Below are 22751 nucleotides of genomic sequence, written 5' to 3' on the forward strand. Positions count from 1 at the left end.
AATTCTTTACAGACGAATGGAAAAACTAGTAGAAGCCAGCCTCGGGGAAGATCGGTTTGGATTCCGTAAAAATATTGGAACGCGTGAGGCAATACTGACCTTACGACTTATCTTAGAAGAAAGATTAAGGAAAGGCAAACCTATGTTTCTAGCATTTGTAGACTTAGAGAAAGCTTTTGTCAATGTTGACTGGAATACTCGCTTTCAAATTCTAAAGGTGGCAGTGGTAAAATATAGGGAGCGAAAGGCTATTTACAATTTTTACAGAAACCAGATGGCAGTTATAAGAGTCGAGGGGCATGAAAGGGAAGCAGTGGTTGGGAAGGGAGTGAGACAGGGTTGTAGCCTCTCCCCGATGTTATTCAATATGTATATTGAGCAAGCAGTAAAGGAAACAAAAGAAAGATTCGGAGTAGGTATTAAAATCCATGGAGAAGAAATAAAAACTTTGAGGTTCGCCGATGACATTGTAATTCTGTCAGAGACAGCAAAGGACTTGGAAGAGCAGTTGAACAGAATGGACAGTGTCTTGAAAGGAGGATATAAGATGAACATCAACAAAAGCAAAATGAGGATAATGGAGTGTAGTTGAATTAAATCGAGTGATGCTGAGGGAATTAGATTAGGAAATGATACACTTAAAGTAGTAAAGGAGTTTTGCTATTTGGGGAGCAAAGTAAGTGATGATGGTCAAAGTAGAGAGGATATAAAATGTAGACTGTCAATGGCAAGGAAAGCATTTTTGAAGAAGAGAAATTTGTCAACATCGAGTATAGATTTAAGTGTCAGGAAGTCGTTTCTGAAAGTATTTGTATGGAGTGTAGCCATGTATGGAAGTGAAATATGGACAATAACTAGTTTGGACAAGAAGAGAACAGAAGCTTTTGAAATGTGGTGCTACAGAAGAATGCTGAAGATTAGATGGGCAGATCACATAACTAATGAGAAGGTATTGAATAGAATTGGGGAGAAGAGGAATTTGTGGCGCAACTTCGCTAGAAGAAAGGATTGGTTGGTAGGACATGTTCTGAGGCATCAAGGGATCACAAATTTAGCATTGGAGGGCAGCGTGGAGGGTAAAAATCGTAGAGGGAGACCAAGAGATGAATACACTAAGCAGATTCAGAAGCATGTAGGTTGCAGTAAGTACTGGGAGATGAAGAAGCTTGCACAGGATAGGGTAGCATGGAGAGCTGCATCAAACCAGTCTCAGGGCTGAAGACCACAGCAACAACAACAACAACAACAACAACTAGTTGGCTAACCTGTGACTGCTTTGCAGTTGCTTATCTTTTGTTTATACAGAGAGTTTAGTCATAGCTTGCTGTTGTTTTGGCACAAATACTTTGTTTACAGTGAAGTAATTGTGTGCGTGAGTTCATTATTGTATACATGAGTTTCTTATTCTTCTTGAAAGCAATGGGAAGAATTAAGAAGTTCAGTGTTAAAAACTGTAAATTTTATGGAAATTGGTTCACCAAATGGGTTAACTCTTCTAATACTGAAACACAACGTAATACAACACTTCAGTTGCTCAAAGTACATCGAAGCTAAAACTGAAATATTTGGACAATGGGCTTGACAGTATTAATGCTGATAATACTGAGACACCAACTATTGATTCGGGTTGTGTTATTGTTGAGCTCTCTGCTCTAACTGAACTAATAAATAAAGCTTTGCAGTGTAAGGAATGTGACAAGAGTGATGTGAAGGTTGTTGACGAGATACATGCTAGAAGAGGTAGTGCATCAAAATCAAGAATTGTTTGTAATTTTTGTGATTTAAGCGAATGTGGTTATTCTTATGGCATAACTAACCAGAGAGTTTATATCACAAACTTAATTATGCTATGAGGTTTATAGGCAAAGACTACAGAAGTTCACAAATTTTCTATGCTCTTATGGACTTACCTACCACTATGCCGGCCGCTGTGGCCGAACAGTTCTAGGCGCTTCAGTCTGGAACTGCGCTGCTGCTACTGTCGCAGGTCGGAATCCTGCCTCGGGCATGGGTATGTGTGATGTCCTTAGGTTAGTTAGGTTTAAATAAGTTCAAGGCTAGGGGACTGATGACCTCAGATGTTAAGTCCCATAGTGCTTGGAGCCATTTGAACCTCCCCCTGCAAGGTTTGACAGGTATGATAAAATTATTCTACAGACTTTAGAAATAGTACCAAATGATATGAAAAATGCTGTTCAGCAAAGTGTAGTCATGAATGACAGCAATACCATGTACATCTCAGCCCTGGATGCATCCTGACAATGAAGAGGTCACTGTTCCCTAAATGATGTAGTGGCAGCTACATCCTTGACAGTGTTAAGATCATTTATGTGGAATTTATTGCCAAGTACTGTCATGGCTGCACTAGTGGAACTGGAAATCATAAATGTTTGATTAATTTTAATGGTTATAGTGGAGGGATGGGATCAGATGATGTCATGAAGACATTTCACAGGTCAGTGGAGAAATGTAGTGTGATGTATACATCTTACCCAGGAGATGAAGACTCAAAAGGGCACCAAAAAGTTTGTGAATTCAAACCTTATGCTGACACAAAAATTGGAAAAATGGAATGTTTTGGTCATGACTAGAAAAAAGTTAGGTATAAGACTAAAGAACTTGAAGAGGAATTTGAAGAGAACTTATGGTGAGTTCATTAGTGGACGTGACTGACTTACAAAAGAAGAAATTGACAGGTTGCAGTATTATTATGGACAAGCCATAAGACAAAATAAAAATGACCTTGAGGGAATGAAAAAGGCAGTATGGGATACCTTCTTTCATAAATCCTCCACAGATGACAACCCATGTCATGCACTCTGCGTACCTGGCAGTGATTCATGATGTGGTTACCAGAAAGCTGTTACTCAAGATGAGACCTACAATCATAAACATTCTTTGCCATTTGCTATAATGGAAGCTATAAAACCTATATATAGGGATCTTAGTGACACAAGATTATTAAAAAAAATGTTTACATGGTAGGACTCAAAATCCAAATGAAAGTTTCAACAATTATATATGGGAATAAATACTTTGAAAATAGATGTGGTAGATGCTGCTCTCTGTTTCAATGATGGTACAGTGTCAACTGATGGGAGTGCATGGTGGACTAAATATCCACAGAGCTCTAATAGCCATTCACTGAAGGAGACTCTTCAAAGCAGAAAAATCAGTGATGGTAGCCACCAAAGAAAAAAGAATAAGGAGAAGAAGAAGTGTGAAAAAGAACAATACAGGAAACAAGATGAATATGGACCTGGGATGCATTAGTGCCATGCAAGTTTAATAGGAAAAGCAAAACAAAACATTGTCTCGAAATATGGTAGAAAATCCGAAGAAATTCTGGTCGTATGTAAAGTACACAAGCGGCAAGACGCAGTCAATACCTTCGCTGCGCAGTGCCGATGGTACTGTTACCGATGACTGTGCCGCTAAAGCGGAGTTATTGAACGCAGTTTTCCGAAATTCCTTCACCAGGGAAGACGAATGGAATATTCCAGAATTTGAAACACAAACGGCTGCTAGCATGAGTTTCTTAGAAGTAGATACCTTAGGGGTCGCGAAGCAACTCAAATCGCTTGATACGGGCAAGTCTTCAGGTCCAGATTGTATACCGATTAGGTTCCTTTCAGATTACGCTGATACAATAGCTCCCTACTTAGCAATCATATACAACCGCTTGCTCACCAATAGATCTGTACCTACAGATTGGAAAATTGTGCAGGTTGCACCAGTGTTTAAGAAGGGTAGTGGGAGTAATCCATCGAACTACAGACCTGTATCATTGACGTCGGTTTGCAGTAGGGTTTTGGAGCATATACTGTATTCAGACATCATGAATCACCTCGAAGGGAACGATCTGTTGATACGTAATCAGCATGGTTTCAGAAAACATCGTTCTTGTGCAATGCAGCTAGCTCTTTATTGGCACGAAGTAATGGCCGTTATCGACAGGGGATCTCAAGTTGATTCCGTATTTCTAGATTTCCGGAAAGCTTTTGACACCGTTCCTCGCAAGTGACTTCTAATCAAGCTGCGGGCCTATGGGGTATCATCTCAGTTGTGCAACTGGATTCGTGATTTCCTGTCAGGAAGGTCGCAGTTTGTAGTAATAGATGGCAAATCATCGAGTAAAACTGAAGTGATATCAGGTGTTCCCCAGGGAAGCGTCCTGGGACCTCTGCTGTTCCTGATCTATATAAATGACCTGGGTGACAATCTGAGCAGTTCTCTTAGGTTGTTCGCAGATGATGCTGTAATTTACCATCTAGTAAGGTCATCCGAAGACCAGCATCAGTTGCAAAGCGATTTAGAAAAGATTGCTGTATGGTGTGGCAGGTGGCAGTTGATGCTAAATAACGAAAAGTGTGAGGTGATCCACATGAGTTCCAAAAGAAATCCATTGGAATTCGATTACTCGATAAATAGTACAATTCTCAAGGCTGTCAATTCAACTAAGTACCTGGGTGTTAAAATTACGAACAACTTCAGTTGGAAAGACCACATAGATAATATTGTGGGGAAGGTGAGCCAAAGGTTGCGTTTCATTGGCAGGACACTTAGAAGATGCAACAAGTCCACTAAAGAGACAGCTTACACTGTACTCATTCGTCTTCTGTTAGAATATTGCTGCGCGGTGTGGGATCCTTACCAGGTGGGATTGACGGAGGACATCGTAAGGGTGCAAAAAAGGACAGCTCGTTTTGTATTATCACGTAATAGGGGAGAGAGTTCGGCAGATATGATACGCGAGTTGGGATGGAAGTCATTAAAGCAAAGATATTTTTCGTCGCAGCGAGATCTATTTACGAAATTTCAGTCACCAACTTTCTCTTCCAAATGCAGAAATATTTTGTTGAGCCCAACCTACATAGGTAGGAATGATCATCAAAATAAAATAAGAGAAATCAGAGCTCGAACAGAAATATTTAGGTGTTCGTTTATCCCGTGCGCTGTTCGGGAGTGGAATGGTAGCTTAAATGTGAATTGCAGAGTAATCATGTAGATGTAGATGTAGAAGTTTTGTCTTTAACTTGAATTTCCCGAAAATTAAATTATTTCTTGTTCCGGTACACTTTGGCTGAATACTATTAAAGATAGAGACCTGAAATTCTGTATACTGTCTTAAAACGTGCTTAACTAAATAGTAGACTACACTTGTGATTTAACTTTGAAAATAAAATCCTTTTTTGAAGAAAAACCCTGAATTCATTTCCAAAATTTTTGATAATCATACTCAAAACTTTTTTTACCACAGTTTATGACAGCACCATCTTTTCTGTAGTCTGCTTTATAGATAATACTGTAAAGAACTTACAGGAAAAAATAAACCTTCTGCATTGTTTGTATTTTGAGTAATGTGTACCTATGATGTACATAAAGAATTAGCATGGTTTATTTCAGTTGCAACAAAAAAATACAGTTAAAAATAGTGAGAGAGCTAAAGCTGTGGTTCATACATAAAAATGTTTTTAAAAGATATCTTAAAAGATGGTAAGTGTTATATGCGATTACAAATCTTATTCTTTGAGTTACACTGTTTAGGTCCTCTTAATGCTATATTTGAAATTATGCTCAAAGTACAAGTAAGGTTAATGGTGCCAAAGTATCCATACATAGTTTCATCATTATCAATTTGACACCCACTGCAGGATGTAGCCATCCAGATACAGGAGTCCAGGGTGATGCCGTGGTCTTTGACTTCCAGAAGGCATTCGATGCTGTTCCATGCTGCTGCCTAGTGACAAAATAAGAGTGTGTGTTGCTACTCACCATATAGAGATGTTGAGTTGCAGACAGGCACAGTGAAAATACTGCTTAACATTTAAGCTTTCAGCCAACTGGCCTTCTTCTGAAATAGAAAATTTATATTTTTCTACTTGTTGTTCCATCCTGGACTTTCCATTGTTTAAATAAGAGTGTAGGGAACCAGACCAGCTAGTGTGAGTGGATTGAAGAGTTTCTAGAAAACAGAACAATTATGTCATTCTCAAAGGGGAGAAATGTTCAGACATAAAAATAACTTTGCATGTACCTCAATGGAGTGTTGTAAGACCATTGTTTTTCACAATATATGTAAGTGACTTAATGGATAGCTTTTAAAGTTCCATAAGGCTTTTTGCAAATGATGCATTTACATCAAAGAAGTCACAACACTAAGAACTTGTACTGAAATGCAGGGATATCAGCAAGGTATTGAAACTTGGTGCAAGGATTACCAACTACCCTCGATAGAATCAAATGTAATGTATTGCACATAAGCAGAAAGTCTCATTATTGGTTGATTACATGCAGAACGATCACTGAAAGCTGTCATAAAACATGTAGGAGTTTGTATACTTAGTTATTTTAAGTGGGCTGACCAAATGCAGGTAGGGCAGATGCCATACAGAGAGTCATTGGAAGAACGGTCAGGAAGTGAAGTACATCCACAAGGGAGATATCTCATAAAACCCTCATTTGACTACTGTCTGAATATGGCTCATTAGTCTGGCATCCATATCAAGATAGGATTGATAAAAGAAATGGAAAAAATCCAAAGAAGAGCTTGGTGTTTGATTACAGGCTCATTTAGTATGTACGAAAGTGACATGGAAGTGTTTGGCCAACTTCAGTGGCAGATACTACAAGGGAGGCGTTCTGTATTATGGGGTGGTTTACTATTAAAATACCAAGAGTATGTGTCCCTAAAAGACTCAACCAGTATATTGATTCCTCCTGCGTATATCTCGAGGAAAGACCATGAATGTAAAATTGAGAGATTCGAGTTCACATGGAGGCTTAGTAACAATCTTTCTTTCCGCAAACCATTTGTGAGTGGAACAGAAGAAGGGGAAAGTGACAGTGGTACACTAAGTACCCTCCACCACGCACAATAAGATGACTTGTAGAGTATAGATGTAGATGTAGAAGTAGAAGCAGAAGTACAATTCTTTGATCACTTGTAATTCTAAAGTGACTTGTGGCCGTCACACCTGTACTCTTTGATAAAATGTAATCAGTTTCATTTCTAAACAATGTAAAATCCTGGATGGAATGTAACAGTATTATGAAAAGGATAGCTGCTTCTCACCATATGGTGAAAATGCTGAATCACAGATAGGCTCAACAAAAAGACTGTCAGAAACTGAGCTTTTGGCCAACAAGGCCTTCTTTGGAAATTGGCAGCACACAAATCCAACTCACACACACAAATGCAACTCATGCACGCATGACCAGTCTCTGGTTGCTGAGGCCAGACTGAGAGCAGCAGTGCATGATGGAAGAAGCAACTGGATGGTGTGAGTAAGGAGGAGGCTGGTGTGGAGAGGGGGAAGGATACCAGGGAAGTGGTGGGGGACAATAAAGTGCTGTTTGTGGGAGTATACAGGGAGGGGGGGGGGGGGAGAGGATAGGGCAGATAGATGCAATTGGGAGGTTAGACAGAGGTAGACAGAGAGAGTGGGGGGGGGGGGGGGGGGGGTAGCAGTAAAGGAGAGGACAGAAGTTAGAAGACTGAGTGTGTTGGTGGAATAGAGGGCTGTGTAGTGGTGGAATGGGAACAGAGAAGGGGCCAGTTGGGTAAGGACTGTGACTAAAGAAGGTTGAGGCCAGGAGGGTTATGAGAACGTAGGATATGTTGCAGGGAGAGTTCCCACCTGTGCAGTTCAGAAAAGCTGGTGTTGGGAAGGATACAGATGGCACAGGCCATCCCACCAACACCAGATTTCCTGAATTGCACAGGTGGCAAGTCTCCCTGCAACATATTCTATGTTTCCGTAACCCTCCTGGCCTCAACCTTCATTAATTGTTTTTACCTATCTGGCCCCTTCCCTGTTCTCATTCCAGCACTACGCAGCCCTCTGTTCCACCAATGCACCCACAGTCTTTTTACTTCTCTCCTTCACTGCTACCCCCCCTCCCCTCCCCCCCCCCCCCCCCCCCCCCCCCCCCGCCCCTCCGCCTACCCACCATCCATTTAACCTCCCAATTTAGCTGCCCTGTCCTCTCTCCACCTCATCCCTGTATACTCCCATAAGCAGCACTTTACCATTCATTCCCCCTCCCTCAATATCCTTCCCCCTCTCCACCCCAACCTCCTCCTAACCCCCACCACCCAGCAGCTTCTCCCATCAGGTGCTGCTGCTGCCCTCAGTCTGGCGTTGGCAACCACAGACACAGAGAGAGAGAGAGAGAGAGAGAGAGAGAGAGTGTGTGTGTGTGTGTGTGTGTGTGTGTGTGTGTGTGTGTGTGTGTGTGTGTGTGTGTGTGTGTGTGCGCGCGCACGCGCGCGTGTGTGCGTACGTGTTGTCCTTGGCCTTGTTGACCAAAATCTCACTTTCCGACAGTTGTGCCTATCTGTGACTCATCTAGCATCTCCACTATTTGATGAGTTGCAACTATCGTTTTCATAATATTGTTACAGTTTCATTTTTATTGTCATTTGGTCACTGCCATATGTATCTTCTGTTTGTTTTCATCTGGAGAAATGTGTTGATGTTAAACATGTTGTTGTTTTCAGCAAATTCTAATAGAACGTGTGACCTCTGTCATTCCTGGCATCATATTCAGAGGTTCCCCACTGAAGGATCATTCTTTTGTTTTATCCTACTTTTCCTCACACCCTTCCATCATCATGATATAGTGGAATTTTCTGTCATTCATGAGTTTATTTAACTTCCTGTAGACAGCTCTTCTATCTCCTCCAAAGAGTATGACTGTAATAATGTGTAATAATAGCAGTAGACTGCATTCAAAGACATTATTACGAATCAGTTGCCACAGATGTCAAGCTTTCACAGAGAAATGGGAGAATATTACTGCATAGACATCAGGGATTTTCTGTGAATATGTTTGTTTGCTTTTAATGTAAGTTTTGTTATTATTTTCAAGATTAATTAAATATCAGTGTTTTTTTAAGTATTTTCTTGTTTACAGTAAAACTTGCACCTAAATTTTCTCCCTTCTCTTTTCTTCTGTAGTAAAACATGCTCTGTTTTTAATTTCATTTTGTCTCTCTCGCTCACTCTCACATTCTGTTTTATTTTATTTTATTTGCCAAACACCAGATGAATCTCTTACATTGCATGTTATAGAACACCAAACAGTATATGTTGATGAGCAGCCTGTCTATGTTTGTTGTCCCTCAGAGTGATGTCTTAAGATGGGATGAATACCCTTTGTCAAAAAATTTGCAGGGCAAGTTTTTTTATTTCTGTTACCTGGTACATATGCTTCCTTGAAATGACCTTGGTCATGTTTCTGCGCAAACTCACTATGTGGCAGGGCTGTGCAGATTTTACACAAAGATTTAGGGAAACAGAAACGTAATGCTAAACTCACGTACTGACAGATGAACATGAAAAGAAAAACATAGAATTTCCGCTGAACTACTTTATAGAGCCGGGTATGATCCCACACTTCTATCAAAGATTATTTGTTGGGGATGAAAATTGATGCTACGGGGATGATCCTCACATGAGGCATCAAAGTGCAGAATGTCAGAGTTGTGGATCACTAGCCTGGAAAAAATTGAAATGGCAACATTCGAGAACAAAGACAATGTTAATCACATTCTTTGATAATAAAGGATTAGTTCACCATTAGTATGTTCCTTTAGATCAAAAGTGAACCAAGCTCCTTATATTGAACTCTTGAAATGTTTGTGACAAGCAATCCGATGTCACCTCCCTGATTTGTGGCATTTTCAGAACTTGTTCGCACTTCATGACAATGCAAGATCCCATACTGCTTAATCTGTTACCAAGTATCTGACCAAACATTCTATTATTGCCATCCCACATCTGCTGTATTCCCCTGACCACTTGCCTTGCAATTTTTTCTTGTTTCCATGAGTGAAAAGGCAATTGAAAGGAAAGCTTCATCAAGATATCGCAGGCATCCAATGGGCTGCTCAAATGAGCTTACAAGCATCACAGCTGAAAATTTCCCTGCTTGCTCCCAAGACCTCCTGAAATGTTGCCAACTGTGTATAGATAGCTAAGGGGACTACAAGAAGAAGAAAAGAAAACTGTCCTGGAACTTTCCTGACAATAGGAGTGTTATATATAGCTGCTTGTTATGAACACCTGGATTGAATGCCTGCTGGTTGGTTCCCTTAATCCTCCATTAGGTGCATATTGTGAACAAAATATACCGCATAAATTTTTGTGGTGTGAGCTTTGTCAGTTTTATATGGTGTGATCTGCAGGCAAAGACCTTAAATTTGCAGAATTTTTACAAGTGTAAAGCTATTTAGCATCCTAAGAGAATATCAGAAGAGGAAATGATTTTTTTTTTTTTTTTAAAAAAAAGAAAGAAAAAAGCCAAGAAAGCCATAAAGCCATGTGAACTTAATCTTTGCTGTTGTTGGAAACATGGTCATTGTACTTCATAATGATGTGTTTGTTGGTTTTGAGACACTGATCCGTATTTTTGTTATCATTAGGTTTTTGAGCAATTTGTACGGTCATCAAAACTTCCTGTATTTGAACCAGAACACCAATCAGGGTATTGGAGGCAGCTGACATGTAGATTGTCTATGTCAAATGATCAGCTAATGCTTGTTGTTGGATTGCATCCACAACAACTTAGTGCAGATGAGCTGAACGATGTGAAAACTGAGCTGAAAGAGTTTTTCATGCATGGAGGAGGGAAAGATTGCAATGTAACATCACTTTACTTTCAACTGATTTCCAAAAGGTAAGTTTATTTGAAGAATTAAAATTGTTGTTACTTGATTTAAGTGTACAAGGCTGCACTGTCATCAGGACCACCAATTTAGGCAGCTTGCCATAGAGATTGGTCTTCTTCCTTAACAACTGAAAATTTTCTGCTGATTGTTCTGAAACATATTTTCTCTCTCCATCTTCTGTTTTGCTCACTAATATTCCAGAGGCTTGTTCTGTTCTTTTGTTTGATTATCACTGCTCAACATGAATTTCTCTTCATGCAGTTTTTGTTTTACTTTTCACAAAACATTGCTCCTCATGAAAAACGAATTGAATGATCAATCTGTGGGCCCAGACTAATAAGCACATGCTGCAGCTATGATTGCATTTGAATCTCCATCAAATAATGAACATTTGGCTTCATGTGGAAAACATACTTTTAGAAGCATTTATTTACACATTGCCTATGAAGTAAATTAGTACTGTTTTTGTTGTTGCCATACATGAAGACGTTTTTAGGCTGCCATCAGAGCAATATTACTTTAGTGACTTCTGTTTACACTACTTGACATAATAATAATAATGATGATGACGAAACATCTGGAAGGGGAGGAGGAGACGAAATGATACTTCATAGATTGAAAGGCTATGTGATATTATTTCAGTAATTACAAAATTGAATAAAATGTTCAAAGAACTTGGCGGCACTATCCTACTTATCAGCATGGCATTGCATCCACTCCAGTTTGGATGCATGCACTGATTAATTTGAGAAGGTGTCATAAAGCCATTTTATTCTCTGCTGAGGAAAGCTGGCCTACAACTGTTGTAATTGGTCCTTGATATCATGGATACTGGTACTAGGATGGAGTTAACATCCAAGCTGGTCCCACACATATTCTGTCGAATACAGATTGCTGATGATAGGAGTACCTTAACATCGCACAGACAGTTCATAGAGACAAGAGGTAACACACGAGGATGCAGGATGTCTGTGATGTACTGTTATGCCATCAGTTTCCTGAATCACAACCAGCAGTGACCTAAAAGTACCCACTGACTCTCCATACCTTAATGCCGAGAGTAACACGGCTGTGCTTCTCCAAAACATTGGAATCGTGGGACCTTTCTCTAGGTTATTGGTATACTCACCAGTGATGGTCATCTGGAAAGTGCAGAACTGCTTTTCAACACTGAACACAATCCAAAGCCATTCATTAGCAGTTCATGCTTCCCAGGCCCAACACCACTCGAAATGCAGCCATTTGTGTCCTAGTGTTAATAACTGTCCATGCACGGGACAGTAATTCTCCATCTGGCTGCTGCTACTCTATGACCAATGGTACGAGATGACAAAGAATGTTGCAGGGAGCCTGTTACTCATTCTAGGATGGCAGGTGCAGATATGAGGGGATTGGGAAGTGCTTAGTGCACAATATGCCGATCCTCCCATGTGGTCAACCTGAACCTTGTCCATGTGCCTGCTCTCAACTTCCCAAATAGTCCAACATTTGAATGCCCTGAAAGTCTGGATATTTCACGATTCATTCAACCAACAAGATGGAGAGCCACAATGAGGCCCCATTCAAACTCTTGTCAAGTGCTAAATAATGCTGACTTATACAAGTATGTGACATCAGTGTCTTTCGTCCCCCTTTATAATCCTTACCAAGCTTGGTAATAAAACTAAACACAAACAACCATAATGCATTCTGATGGCCATTCTATTGGTCACAGAGTGTTGTGTCTCTAATCATTAACATATGAACCTATGCTGCGTTTGTGTACAAAGCTACACTGATGTCCTACTGTGTTTCCTGGGTGCTTTTTTTATTGTCAGGCTGGTATTTAATTTCTTTCTGTTATGTTTTGTTTTAGGGTTCCCTATTAACTTACTTTTATTAGCAACATATATTGAATGATCCTTATTTATATTTTGTCTAGTGCTTCAGCTAATTTAACAGTGCAGTCTCAAGGCACAATAAGCATCTCATTGTGTCCTCCTCAAAACATGAATATTGAATGAACTGCAGACCAAATTACCACCATTAGTGCTGACAGATGGCGAGAGACACACAATTTCTAGATAAAGGAAATCTTGGCTCAGAAACGTAGTTTTGTTCTGAAACCTTGGAATCTATATGGCAGAATAAATATACCTCTGAATTGGACTGACTGTGAGGCCATGGCATGTGAATGGTTTTGCCACTAGTAAATATTAGTGATGTTGTACTTGAACAAAGATATTTGAATATTGTTCTTTGAGATTAACTGGCTGATTATGTTTATGAAGATGAATAAAAAAGGAAGAAATTGAGTGGCTAAAATGAGTGTCCTTTACCATTCTTCCATACTTCAATTTATAGATGCTTGTGGCATCAATAAAAATGAGTAAATATTTGAGACAGTTTATTAAAGTGTAGTTCTTAAATGGCTGGTTTAATCAATCAGATTTTAGGACCTTTACTACTATACTGTGTACCTTGTGTTTTTATGTCTTAGTTGATTAGGGGTGCTAAGTGGGACTCATTTTTTCAAGTATTAGTGCTTTCCTTTCTATGCTCGTTTTCTGCATTTTTATGGTAATGAGGAGCTTGCTTGTTTCTGTGTTTAATAGTAATGAAGAATGAATCTTCCTGGCATTTGTGTCTACATTATGTTACATTTTTCTATATACAGGCAAGCAGGGACTGATCCCACTCCACCAGAGCTCCTGATGGGTGCCTCTCATATTGAGGAAAGTATCTGTGGAGTCACTCTACGCATTTCACCAGAAGCCTTCTTTCAGGTCATACAATAATAATCAAAATTATAACATATTATTGTGTATTATTATTATTTCTATTGTTCCACATTGTATGCTTATAGCTGTCTGCATTGTGCAGATATCGTGGTTGGGGTACTGGATTCACATTCTGGAGGAGCAGGGTTCAGATTTCTGTCCTATCATCAAGATTTAGGATTACAAAGTTTTCTGTAATCACTTAGATATAATTCCAGGATGGTTCCTCACCCTGTTCGAACTTTCTCTCATCTCAAATGGCCTCATTGTCAATGGGACATAAGACTCTAAATGCTCTAGTAACTTTTATTATTTCACTAGCTCTGAAACATGTTCCATCTTTCATATTAAGCTTAAATACAATTACATTATGTTATAAAATAATTATGGTCTTCTTTCAGCAGCTTATCTCTGGTTTATTGTCAAAGTAAACAACAGTTTTTTTCAAAAGCTACTAGGGAAAAATGAGGTCTTGTATTATTCAGGAGGGCCGTCGTGAATGTAAGCATAACCTTTTACTCTGAAGGTTCAGTCAAAACTATGTATTTCTAATGAGATAGTCCAAGACCACAGTATACAGGTAACAGATGATATGGGGTTGAAACTCTCAGAAGCTAGTCTAAGATTTATTTATTATTAATTTTATTTGTACACAGATTCCTTATGTGCGTGTTAGACACTAGGACGTGGAACGAGTTAAAGAATGTACACTGTCTAGTCACATCAATGTGACAACCTGCCACTTTTTTCAGTGGGGACCGCTGCAAGAGAGAGTCAGTTAGATTCTGGAAGGTACCGACAGCGACGTGTAGCTGTGCTGACTCAAGTGCTGTGATGAGCTGCCCTAGGTTTCTTGGTAGAGGATCCATGGCGCAAACAAACTGATCGATTTGATCCACAGATTCTCAGTGGGAATTTGGTGGCCAAAGGAGTATGGTAAGCTCATCTTGCGAGCTGGTAGATGCCATCATGTTGAGAAAAAGCAAACTGCACGTAGGGGTGGACATGGTCCCCAAGCATAGATGCGTAATGGTGTTGATCCATTGTGCCTTCCAGAATGAAGAGGTCACCCAGGGAATACCAGGAAAATGTTCCCCAGATCATAACGCTCTCTCTTCCAGCCTGGATCCTTCCGACGGTTCTTACAGTGTGTTCGCTTTCAGACATTTCATGCCAGTGGGGCATAAAATGGAATTCACGTGAGAAGCCCACCTTTCGTTGCTCAGTGGATGTCCGGTTGTGGTATTGGCAAGCAAATTCCAGCCTTTGTCACCACTGAACAGCAGCCAGCATTAGTACATGAACCAAGCGCCTACTGCGGAGGTCCACACACACCAATGTTTGCTGAATGGTCATTGAGGAGACACTGTTGATAGCCCTTTGTTCATCTAGGTGGTCAGTTGCTCAACAGTTGCACATCTATTCACCCGTACACATCTCCGCAATTGCACTTTGACCTTGGATATAGGTGACACCCACATATGTGAGTGGACTGTGTATAAATATGAATTACATAGAACATAGTATAGTACAACTGAGCACAATTTCTAACCTCAAAATGCTGGAGGGAGTCCAAATATGAAAGGAACTTTATAGTCAGACATTACACAGCTGTTTAATGTGTTTGTCCCTTTTGAGAAAGAAGTAGTAAATTATATTTAGTATAGATTGTAAAGGGCTGTAAAGAAATAAACGGAAATCAAATTGAAAATGAAATTAAGGAAACAAATTGTGTGATTAGTTTTATAATATAAGTATGTTCTTGCTTAATTTTAATTACTGCTTGTGCGTTTGTGGATTAGGGGTCCTCAACGATGAAGTAATCAGTGCCCAAATTAAGTTTAGTGTGTATACAGTTAGCAGTCTGCATTAAAATCACCATTAGCTTGGTAAATGGCACAAACTGACAGGTACTGCATGCATTTAATTTAATTTTTTTTTCTCTGTACTCATTTGGAATCGTTAGGTGATTGCTTTCTTCACTCTGTCTTCAGGTTTTAAGAAATATGTCAGCAGAGCCAAAAACTTGAATTTTGGTATCTGTATTAGGTATCATTCTCAGCATATTTGGTGCTTTTTTTTTAAAAAAAAAAATCTGTATTAACAGAAGATATATGTAGAAATAAATTCATAATGGGGTGTAACCTTTTAGGTGAACAGTGCTGCTGCCGAAGTACTGTATGGTGCGGTAGAAGAGGTGGCCCAACCTTCTAGAGATACATCTCTTTTGGATGTATGTTGTGGTTCAGGAGCTATAGGACTTTGTCTGGCTAAGGTACGTAATTACCCGTGAAGCAGTTGCATCAGAAAATCTTTTATATTAGATCTGCTTTTTTATTTACATGATAATGAAATTGATTCCAAGCCTGTAGCAACATATACGTCTTATATACCCTATTACAAACCTCAGAAATTTGTTATTTTCATTAATTTAAGTGAAGACAAAACTCTTGGCATCAGTCTCATCTAATCTATTCAGTATCATTCTCTTGGTAAAATGAACAATTACACTGATGAGCAATTGATTTAAGAACAGCTACCACGTTGTAAAGAGGGGCTCCGTAAAGTAATAGTTTTATGTGGCCTTATTCTTACTGTGCAGCAGGTGGAACACTTTACACAGAAAGTGAAGAACACATTTGATCAGCATCAGTGATGAGGCACACGAGGCACGTTATCTGAAATCATCATAATCACATTGTGTTAGTTTCTCCATGTTGAGATTGTGCTGTTGCTCCAGTACTGTATACTCAATTAATGAAATGTCACTGCAGTTGCTGATATTTCCTGTATCTAAGTCCACAACCAGCCTTTAATTTGAGACCATTTTGAAGTGGGTTATCTTGTTGTGAAGCAATGACAAAATTTAGTGTAATTTACATATTGCTTTGTCACAGTATAATTTTCAGATCCGTTTGAATATGGCTTTGAGCCATGTGGTTGCACCCTCTCCTCACCCCCCTCTGGCACATATACTAATATTTATTTGTATGCCATCTATAATCCCCCCCCCTCCCCCCGCACACACACATGTACACAAAATTATTTTGAGTATATTGTAAATCGCGACAAACTGTAACTTGTTGCTCTGTTTTTAGAAATGTGGGCAAGTACTAGGTGTAGAGCTGATTACACGTGCTGTGGAAGATGCCCGTACCAATGCATCCATCAATTCTGTGGAGAACTGTGAATTCTTCTCAGGTGCAGCAGAGGAGATTTTGTCTTCAGTTATTCGTCGTGCTACCTGTAAAGACCTTTTGGCTGTTGTTGATCCTCCTCGTGCTGGCTTACGTAAGTATTTGTATTTATAATATCAGTCACTTTTATTAAATATTTAATTGAGTCAGCAAATATTGGATCTTTCTGTGAAAAGAAGACATAATCTTAGAAAAGAGATTTTCACATATTAATGTTGTACTGAGTATTTAAAATATGAGTAAAGAGTGAAGCATAAACAAATTGTAATGTAAATATAATTATAAATATAAATAATTACAAATAATAAACATAAATATTCAGAAGCCAGCACAATTATCTCCCCCCCCCCCCCCCCCCCCCCTGCCCCCATATTAAAAATGTGTAACTGTTAAATGCAGAAAGGTGTTATGTGGGAGAATATATATTGTCCTTTGTGCCAATATCCATAAATGTTGAAACAAGTGGTAAAGAAATTTACTTTTAAAGTAATCTTTATCAGCTCAGTGACAACATTAAGCACCAGGGCCATAAATATTCACAGCATAACTTTATGAATGAAAGAAGTATAACAAACAATGGAAACTCCAGGTTGGAATATCAACAGTAATATGAAAAGGATAGATTTCTACTCAATTTAAAGATGACTCATTGAGTTGCAGACAGGCACAATGAAAAGACTGTTACACATTATAGCTTTCAGCCAAAGCCTTCTTCAGCAAAATGCCAAATGGAATGTGACTGTCACGTGAATAATAATATGGAGTGGAGCAGGGAAGGGGGGAGTTTGGTAGTTGCCAATAGCAAAGCAGACCACTCCATGGCACAATATGCAGATGAACACAACAGGCTTGATTTCAGTGGCTGCTTCACAACCTGGGTCATCTGGGTCCTCCCCTCCGTCACCACCTTTCCTGAACTGCCAGATGGGAGTTAATCTTACAACACATTCTCTGCTCCCAAAATTATCCTGGCTTCAACCGACAGTAACGTATTGTTCCCACACTCTCCACCCAACAGTTTCTACCGAATCATTGAATAATCTCCTCGATTTTCACATTCCCTCACCCTCTTTGTGTGCCTCGCTCTGCCAGTGTACCTACACCCCCCTCCCAACTACACCTGGCAGTCTCTAGTCCTCTAGTTCCTGCATGCTCTACCAGACAGCACTCTTCTTTTCCCTCCCCCCTTCCCTGCTCCACTCCAGATTGCTATTCACATGACAGTCACAACTTCCAGTGATCAGTGATCATAAGTACATTCGGTGTGCTTGCTTGTGTGAATGTGCTTGTTTTCTTTTCTTTTCTGAGGAAGGCTTTGGTCAAAAGCTATAATGTTTAACAGTCTCTTCATTGTACCCATCTGCAACTCAACCTCATCTTTATTGTGAGCAGCAGTCTATCCTTTTCCTAAAAAAAGTATAACATTTACTTCTGGAAAGGGGACTCTGATGATACAGTGTGAAAGTACGTTGTTTATCGAAGTACCTACCTGGTAAGGTTGCAAAGTGATTTGTCCAGTGTCAACACACACATTAGCAGGACCCACTGCTACTGTTACGTTGTGTTCATTATTACATTTAAATAATAGTGCCTACTTATTTTCGGAGGTGGAATTATTTTGGTTTCATAATCTCACAACCAATCTATTACTTTCCAATCTTAGACCTTAGGTTATGCTACAGATCGATCTGCCACCACAATACACATTCCAAAGACTAATATAGAACCAGAATAAATATTGTAAGTGTATATATGATTCACTCACCACAACATAATTACTAGACAGTATTGATAGGCCACGCACACTTGTGGAAGCAAAATTTGAGCTTCCAAGACGTATGGAATCTCAAATCATTCATGTCACAAAATGTGGTGTGTACTGCTCCCCCCCCCCCCCCCTTTCCATTGTCACTATCATCCTTGCTTTAATAACTAATACATAGGTGGCTTTCATCTATTCCATTTAATTCTTTCTTGTAAATTTTGCTTTAGGGTTAAGTAAGAAGTTTTCGTGTAAGAATGTGTGTATTCTTATATTGCCAGTTAGTAGATGATAGTAAATATCTTTCATTTGTGTTTTCAGACCAGAAAGCAATCAAGCTTATTCGCAGGACAGAGGCATTAACACGAATGGTATTCCTGTCGTGTGATCCACAAGCAGCCAGAGAAAACTTTTTGTCATTAAGTCGGCCTGCTTCCAAAACATACTGGGGTGATCCTATAGTACCAGTAAGAGCTGTTGCTGTTGACATGTTCCCACATACACCACACTGTGAACTTATCATTTATTTTGAGCGATACTGTGACGTTAATACTACACCTGTTGCACATGAAGATGCTGAAGCTAAACCTCATGTTACAGTGGATATGAACCTAAAAGACAGTTGATTGTGAACTATTTATAACAGCTGGCTTTAGAAATAAATTATTTCAAATTCTCTTGTTACATGATCAATACTTAAAACAAGTAGCTGAACTTTCAGTGAGAAATACTAAGAAATCTGAGATGCTTCCTGCAGAGTGGATGTGCCTCTGTCAGTTGGAAAAAATAAAATGTCAGCTCCTGTACACAAAAGCTGTGTGTCAGAATATAACATGGAAGAGTCAACTGTGTCATTGTTACACTTAGTTAAATCACAGAGTGGTACCAAAATTGCATCTCCTAAGATGTGAAGAATCCCTAGCACAACTTTCACTTACATTTTAGTACACAATAAGTATCTTTTATTTGCACTTCACCTCATAACGCAGCTGATATTTTGGAACCTTTGCCATTTGTGTGATTAGCTACATCAAAAACTGCTGTCTCAGTATGTGAAAACTTCAAGTGCACCCCTGGTTCTACTATAATTAACTTTTGTAATATGGATCTACAGCTTCTATAATTTTTTAAATGACGGCATATTTGCTTTTAGCTGCAAGTGTTTCATGCACTATTGCAACATTAGCATTTGTGCCATGTTCAAGCATGAAATTTGACTTATTGTGTCATAGGAACAGATTAAAAACAACATTCTTGTAGGACTCTTGTTATTCTTCATGGCAATTAAATCATCGATGATAACCAGTGACTAAATCACCATAACAACTTACGAAGTCCTATGAGAACTTTGTGTTTCGAAAATTTTTCCTAATTTTTTTAGTGACAGTATAATATTCACTTATAAATTTTCAACTATGAAATACTTCTAAAATCAGAAGAATTAATATGCAGATCCTTAGCAAAACTGTTATACTGTTTGATGATTTGCAACTGTGAAATTAATTTTTACAAACAGAATTAGATTCAATTTATCCAGACATAGTATTCAAATGTAAAGTTTTATGCTTGAAAGGTTGCAGCTGAACTGGTGACTTAATAGAACTACGAAGTCTGCAGGTGCTATTATGATCTTTTATTGATTAAAATGTCAAAAACAGAACATTTTGGAGCCCAGCGTCTGAATGTGTGCTTCAGGTATTCTGAGTGTGGACATACAAACCTGCATCAAATAAATTGAACTTACACCCCATTATAAAAACATGTAGAATTTGCTGCAAAAAAAAAAAAAAAAAATCAGCAACCACTCTGCTCCAAAGCTCACTCTGTGTTGTACCCTCTTTATTTCTTAAGTATGCACTGATTTCAGTGACCTTATAGACCTTTATAAGGTGTGCTGTTTCCTAATTCTTCATACTTAGTTTTCCACCACAGTGATACATTTTTAATATCTGCCTTTCACATCCATATTTTTATATTCAGTGGGAACTGAACATAGATAAATCACATTACTTTACTTTAGATTTCATATAAAGAAATGAGAGTGGCTACATACACAAAAAGTGGAATAATGTCCCAAGCAATAGACCTAAATGAGACTGCATTTTACAACTCTTTGAGTGCTGTAAAATAATATGACTTGGAAACATAAAAGATAGCAGCTCTGACTGTGGATTGGCCCCAAAAGCAAATGTTTTAAATTTCATTAATCAGGCATAAGAGTGTGTTAACAAGTCTTAATACGAATGACTGCGAAGTCACTATGAGGATATTTCTATACTGATTGCATTTTGGTTAGTTCTGATTAAGGGCACTTTGAATTACTGTTGTTATGCTTTGATTTGTTCCCAACAAGAATATGACATATATTTAGAAATAAATTATCAGTCACTGATGTATGAAGTGTCTTTCATGAAAGAGTTGAGAGTCCAATGATGATCAAATAGCAGCAATAAAGAATTTCCATTAATCATGGTAAACTAAGAAAAGTATAGTTTTCCAAAATCATACATACAGTCTCAGCTACACTAGTCAGTTTAAACAATAGAAAGTAGTTTACCAAAGTGAAATCATTATATATATATATATATATATATATATATATATATATATATATATATATATATATATATATATATATATATATATAAAAATAGAGGGAAACATTCCACGTGGGAAAAATTATATATAAAAACAAAGATGAGGTGACTTACCGAACGAAAGCGCTGGCAGGTCGATAGACACACAAAGAAACACAAACATACACACAAAATTCAAGCTTTCGCAACAAACTGTTGCCTCATCAGGAAAGAGGGAAGGAGAGGGGAAGACAAAAGGAAGTGGGTTTTAAGGGAGAGGGTAAGGAGTCATTCCAATCCCGGGAGCGGAAAGACTTACCTTAGGGGGAAAAAAGGACAGGTATACACTCGCACTCATGCACATATCCATCCACACATACAGACACAAGCAGACATATTTAAAAGACAAAGAGTTTGGGCAGAGATGTCAGTCGAGGTAGAAGTGTAGAGGCAAAGAAGTTGTTGAAAGACAGGTGAGGTATGAGTGGCGGCAACTTGAAATTAGCGGAGATTGAGGCCTGGCGGATGACGAGAAGAGAGGATATACTGAAGGGCAAGTTCCCATCTCCGGAGTTCGGATAGGTTGGTGTTGGTGGGAAGTAGCCAGATAACCCGGACGGTGTAACACTGTGCCAAGATGTGCTGGCTGTGCACCAAGGCATGTTTAGCCACAGGGTGATCCTCATTACCAACAAACACTGTCTGCCTGTGTCCATTCATGCGAATGGACAGTTTGTTGCTGGTCATTCCCACATAGAATGCATCACAGTGTAGGCAGGTCAGTTGGTAAATCACGTGGGTGCTTTCACACGTGGCTCTGCCTTTGATCGTGTACACCTTCCGGGTTACAGGACTGGAGTAGGTGGTGGTGTGAGGGTGCATGGGACAGGTTTTGCATCGGGGGCGGTTACAAGGATAGGAGCCAGAGGGTAGGGAAGGTGGTTTGGGGATTTCATAGGGATGAACTAACAGGTTACGAAGGTTAGGTGGGCGGCGGAAAGACACTCTTGGCGGAGTGGGGAGGATTTCATGAAGGATGGATCTCATTTCAGGGCAGGATTTGAGGAAGTCGTATCCCTGCTGGAGAGCCACATTCAGAGTCTGGTCCAGTCCGGGAAAGTATCCTGTCACAAGTGGGGCACTTTTGTGGTTCTTCTGTGGGGGATTCTGGGTTTGAGGGGATGAGGAAATGGCTCTGGTTATTTGCTTCTGTACCAGGTCGGGAGGGTAGTTGCGGGATGCGAAAGCTGTTGTCAGGTTGTTGGTGTAATGATTTAGGGATTCCGGACTGGAGCAGATTCGTTTGCCACGAAGACCTAGGCTGTAGGGAAGGGACCGTTTGATGTGGAATGGGTGGCAGCTGTCATAATGGAGGTACTGTTGCTTGTTGGTGGGTTTGATGTGGACGGACGTGTGAAGTTGGCCATTGGACAGGTGGAGGTCAACGTCAAGGAAAGTGGCATGGGATTTGGAGTAGGACCAGGTGAATCTGATGGAACCAAAGGAGTTGAGGTTGGAGAGGAAATTCTGGAGTTCTTCTTCACTGTGAGTCCAGATCATGAAGATGTCATCAATAAATCTGTACCAAACTTTGGGTTGGCAGACTTGGGTAACCAAGAAGGCTTCCTCTAAGCGACCCATGAATAGGTTGGCGTACGAGGGGGCCATCCTGGTACCCATGGCTGTTCCCTTTAATTGTTGGTATGTCTGGCCTTCAAAAGTGAAGAAGTTGTGGGTCAGGATGAAGCTGGCTAAGGTAATGAGGAAAGAGGTTTTAGGTAG

At 39.5% G+C, this 22751-nt stretch overlaps 1 protein-coding gene across 2 annotated transcripts in view; it reads left to right on the forward strand.

Moving 5' to 3' along the window:
• Nucleotides 1-19077, forward strand: part of LOC126464286 (tRNA (uracil-5-)-methyltransferase homolog A-like) — an 87312-nt gene extending 68235 nt beyond the window's left edge. For both annotated transcript variants that reach the window (XM_050096223.1, XM_050096224.1), the window contains exons 7-11: nt 10430-10683; nt 13332-13440; nt 15587-15709; nt 16533-16725; nt 18715-19077. In XM_050096223.1, coding sequence (XP_049952180.1) covers nt 10430-10683; nt 13332-13440; nt 15587-15709; nt 16533-16725; nt 18715-19019 — 984 coding nt within the window. In that variant the 3' untranslated portion in view covers nt 19020-19077. The remainder of the gene's footprint in view (nt 1-10429; nt 10684-13331; nt 13441-15586; nt 15710-16532; nt 16726-18714) is intronic.
• Nucleotides 19078-22751: the final 3674 nt, after the last annotated feature.

This window comes from Schistocerca serialis, chromosome 1 (genome assembly GCF_023864345.2).
Source record: "Schistocerca serialis cubense isolate TAMUIC-IGC-003099 chromosome 1, iqSchSeri2.2, whole genome shotgun sequence".
Classification (NCBI taxonomy): domain Eukaryota; kingdom Metazoa; phylum Arthropoda; class Insecta; order Orthoptera; family Acrididae; genus Schistocerca; species Schistocerca serialis.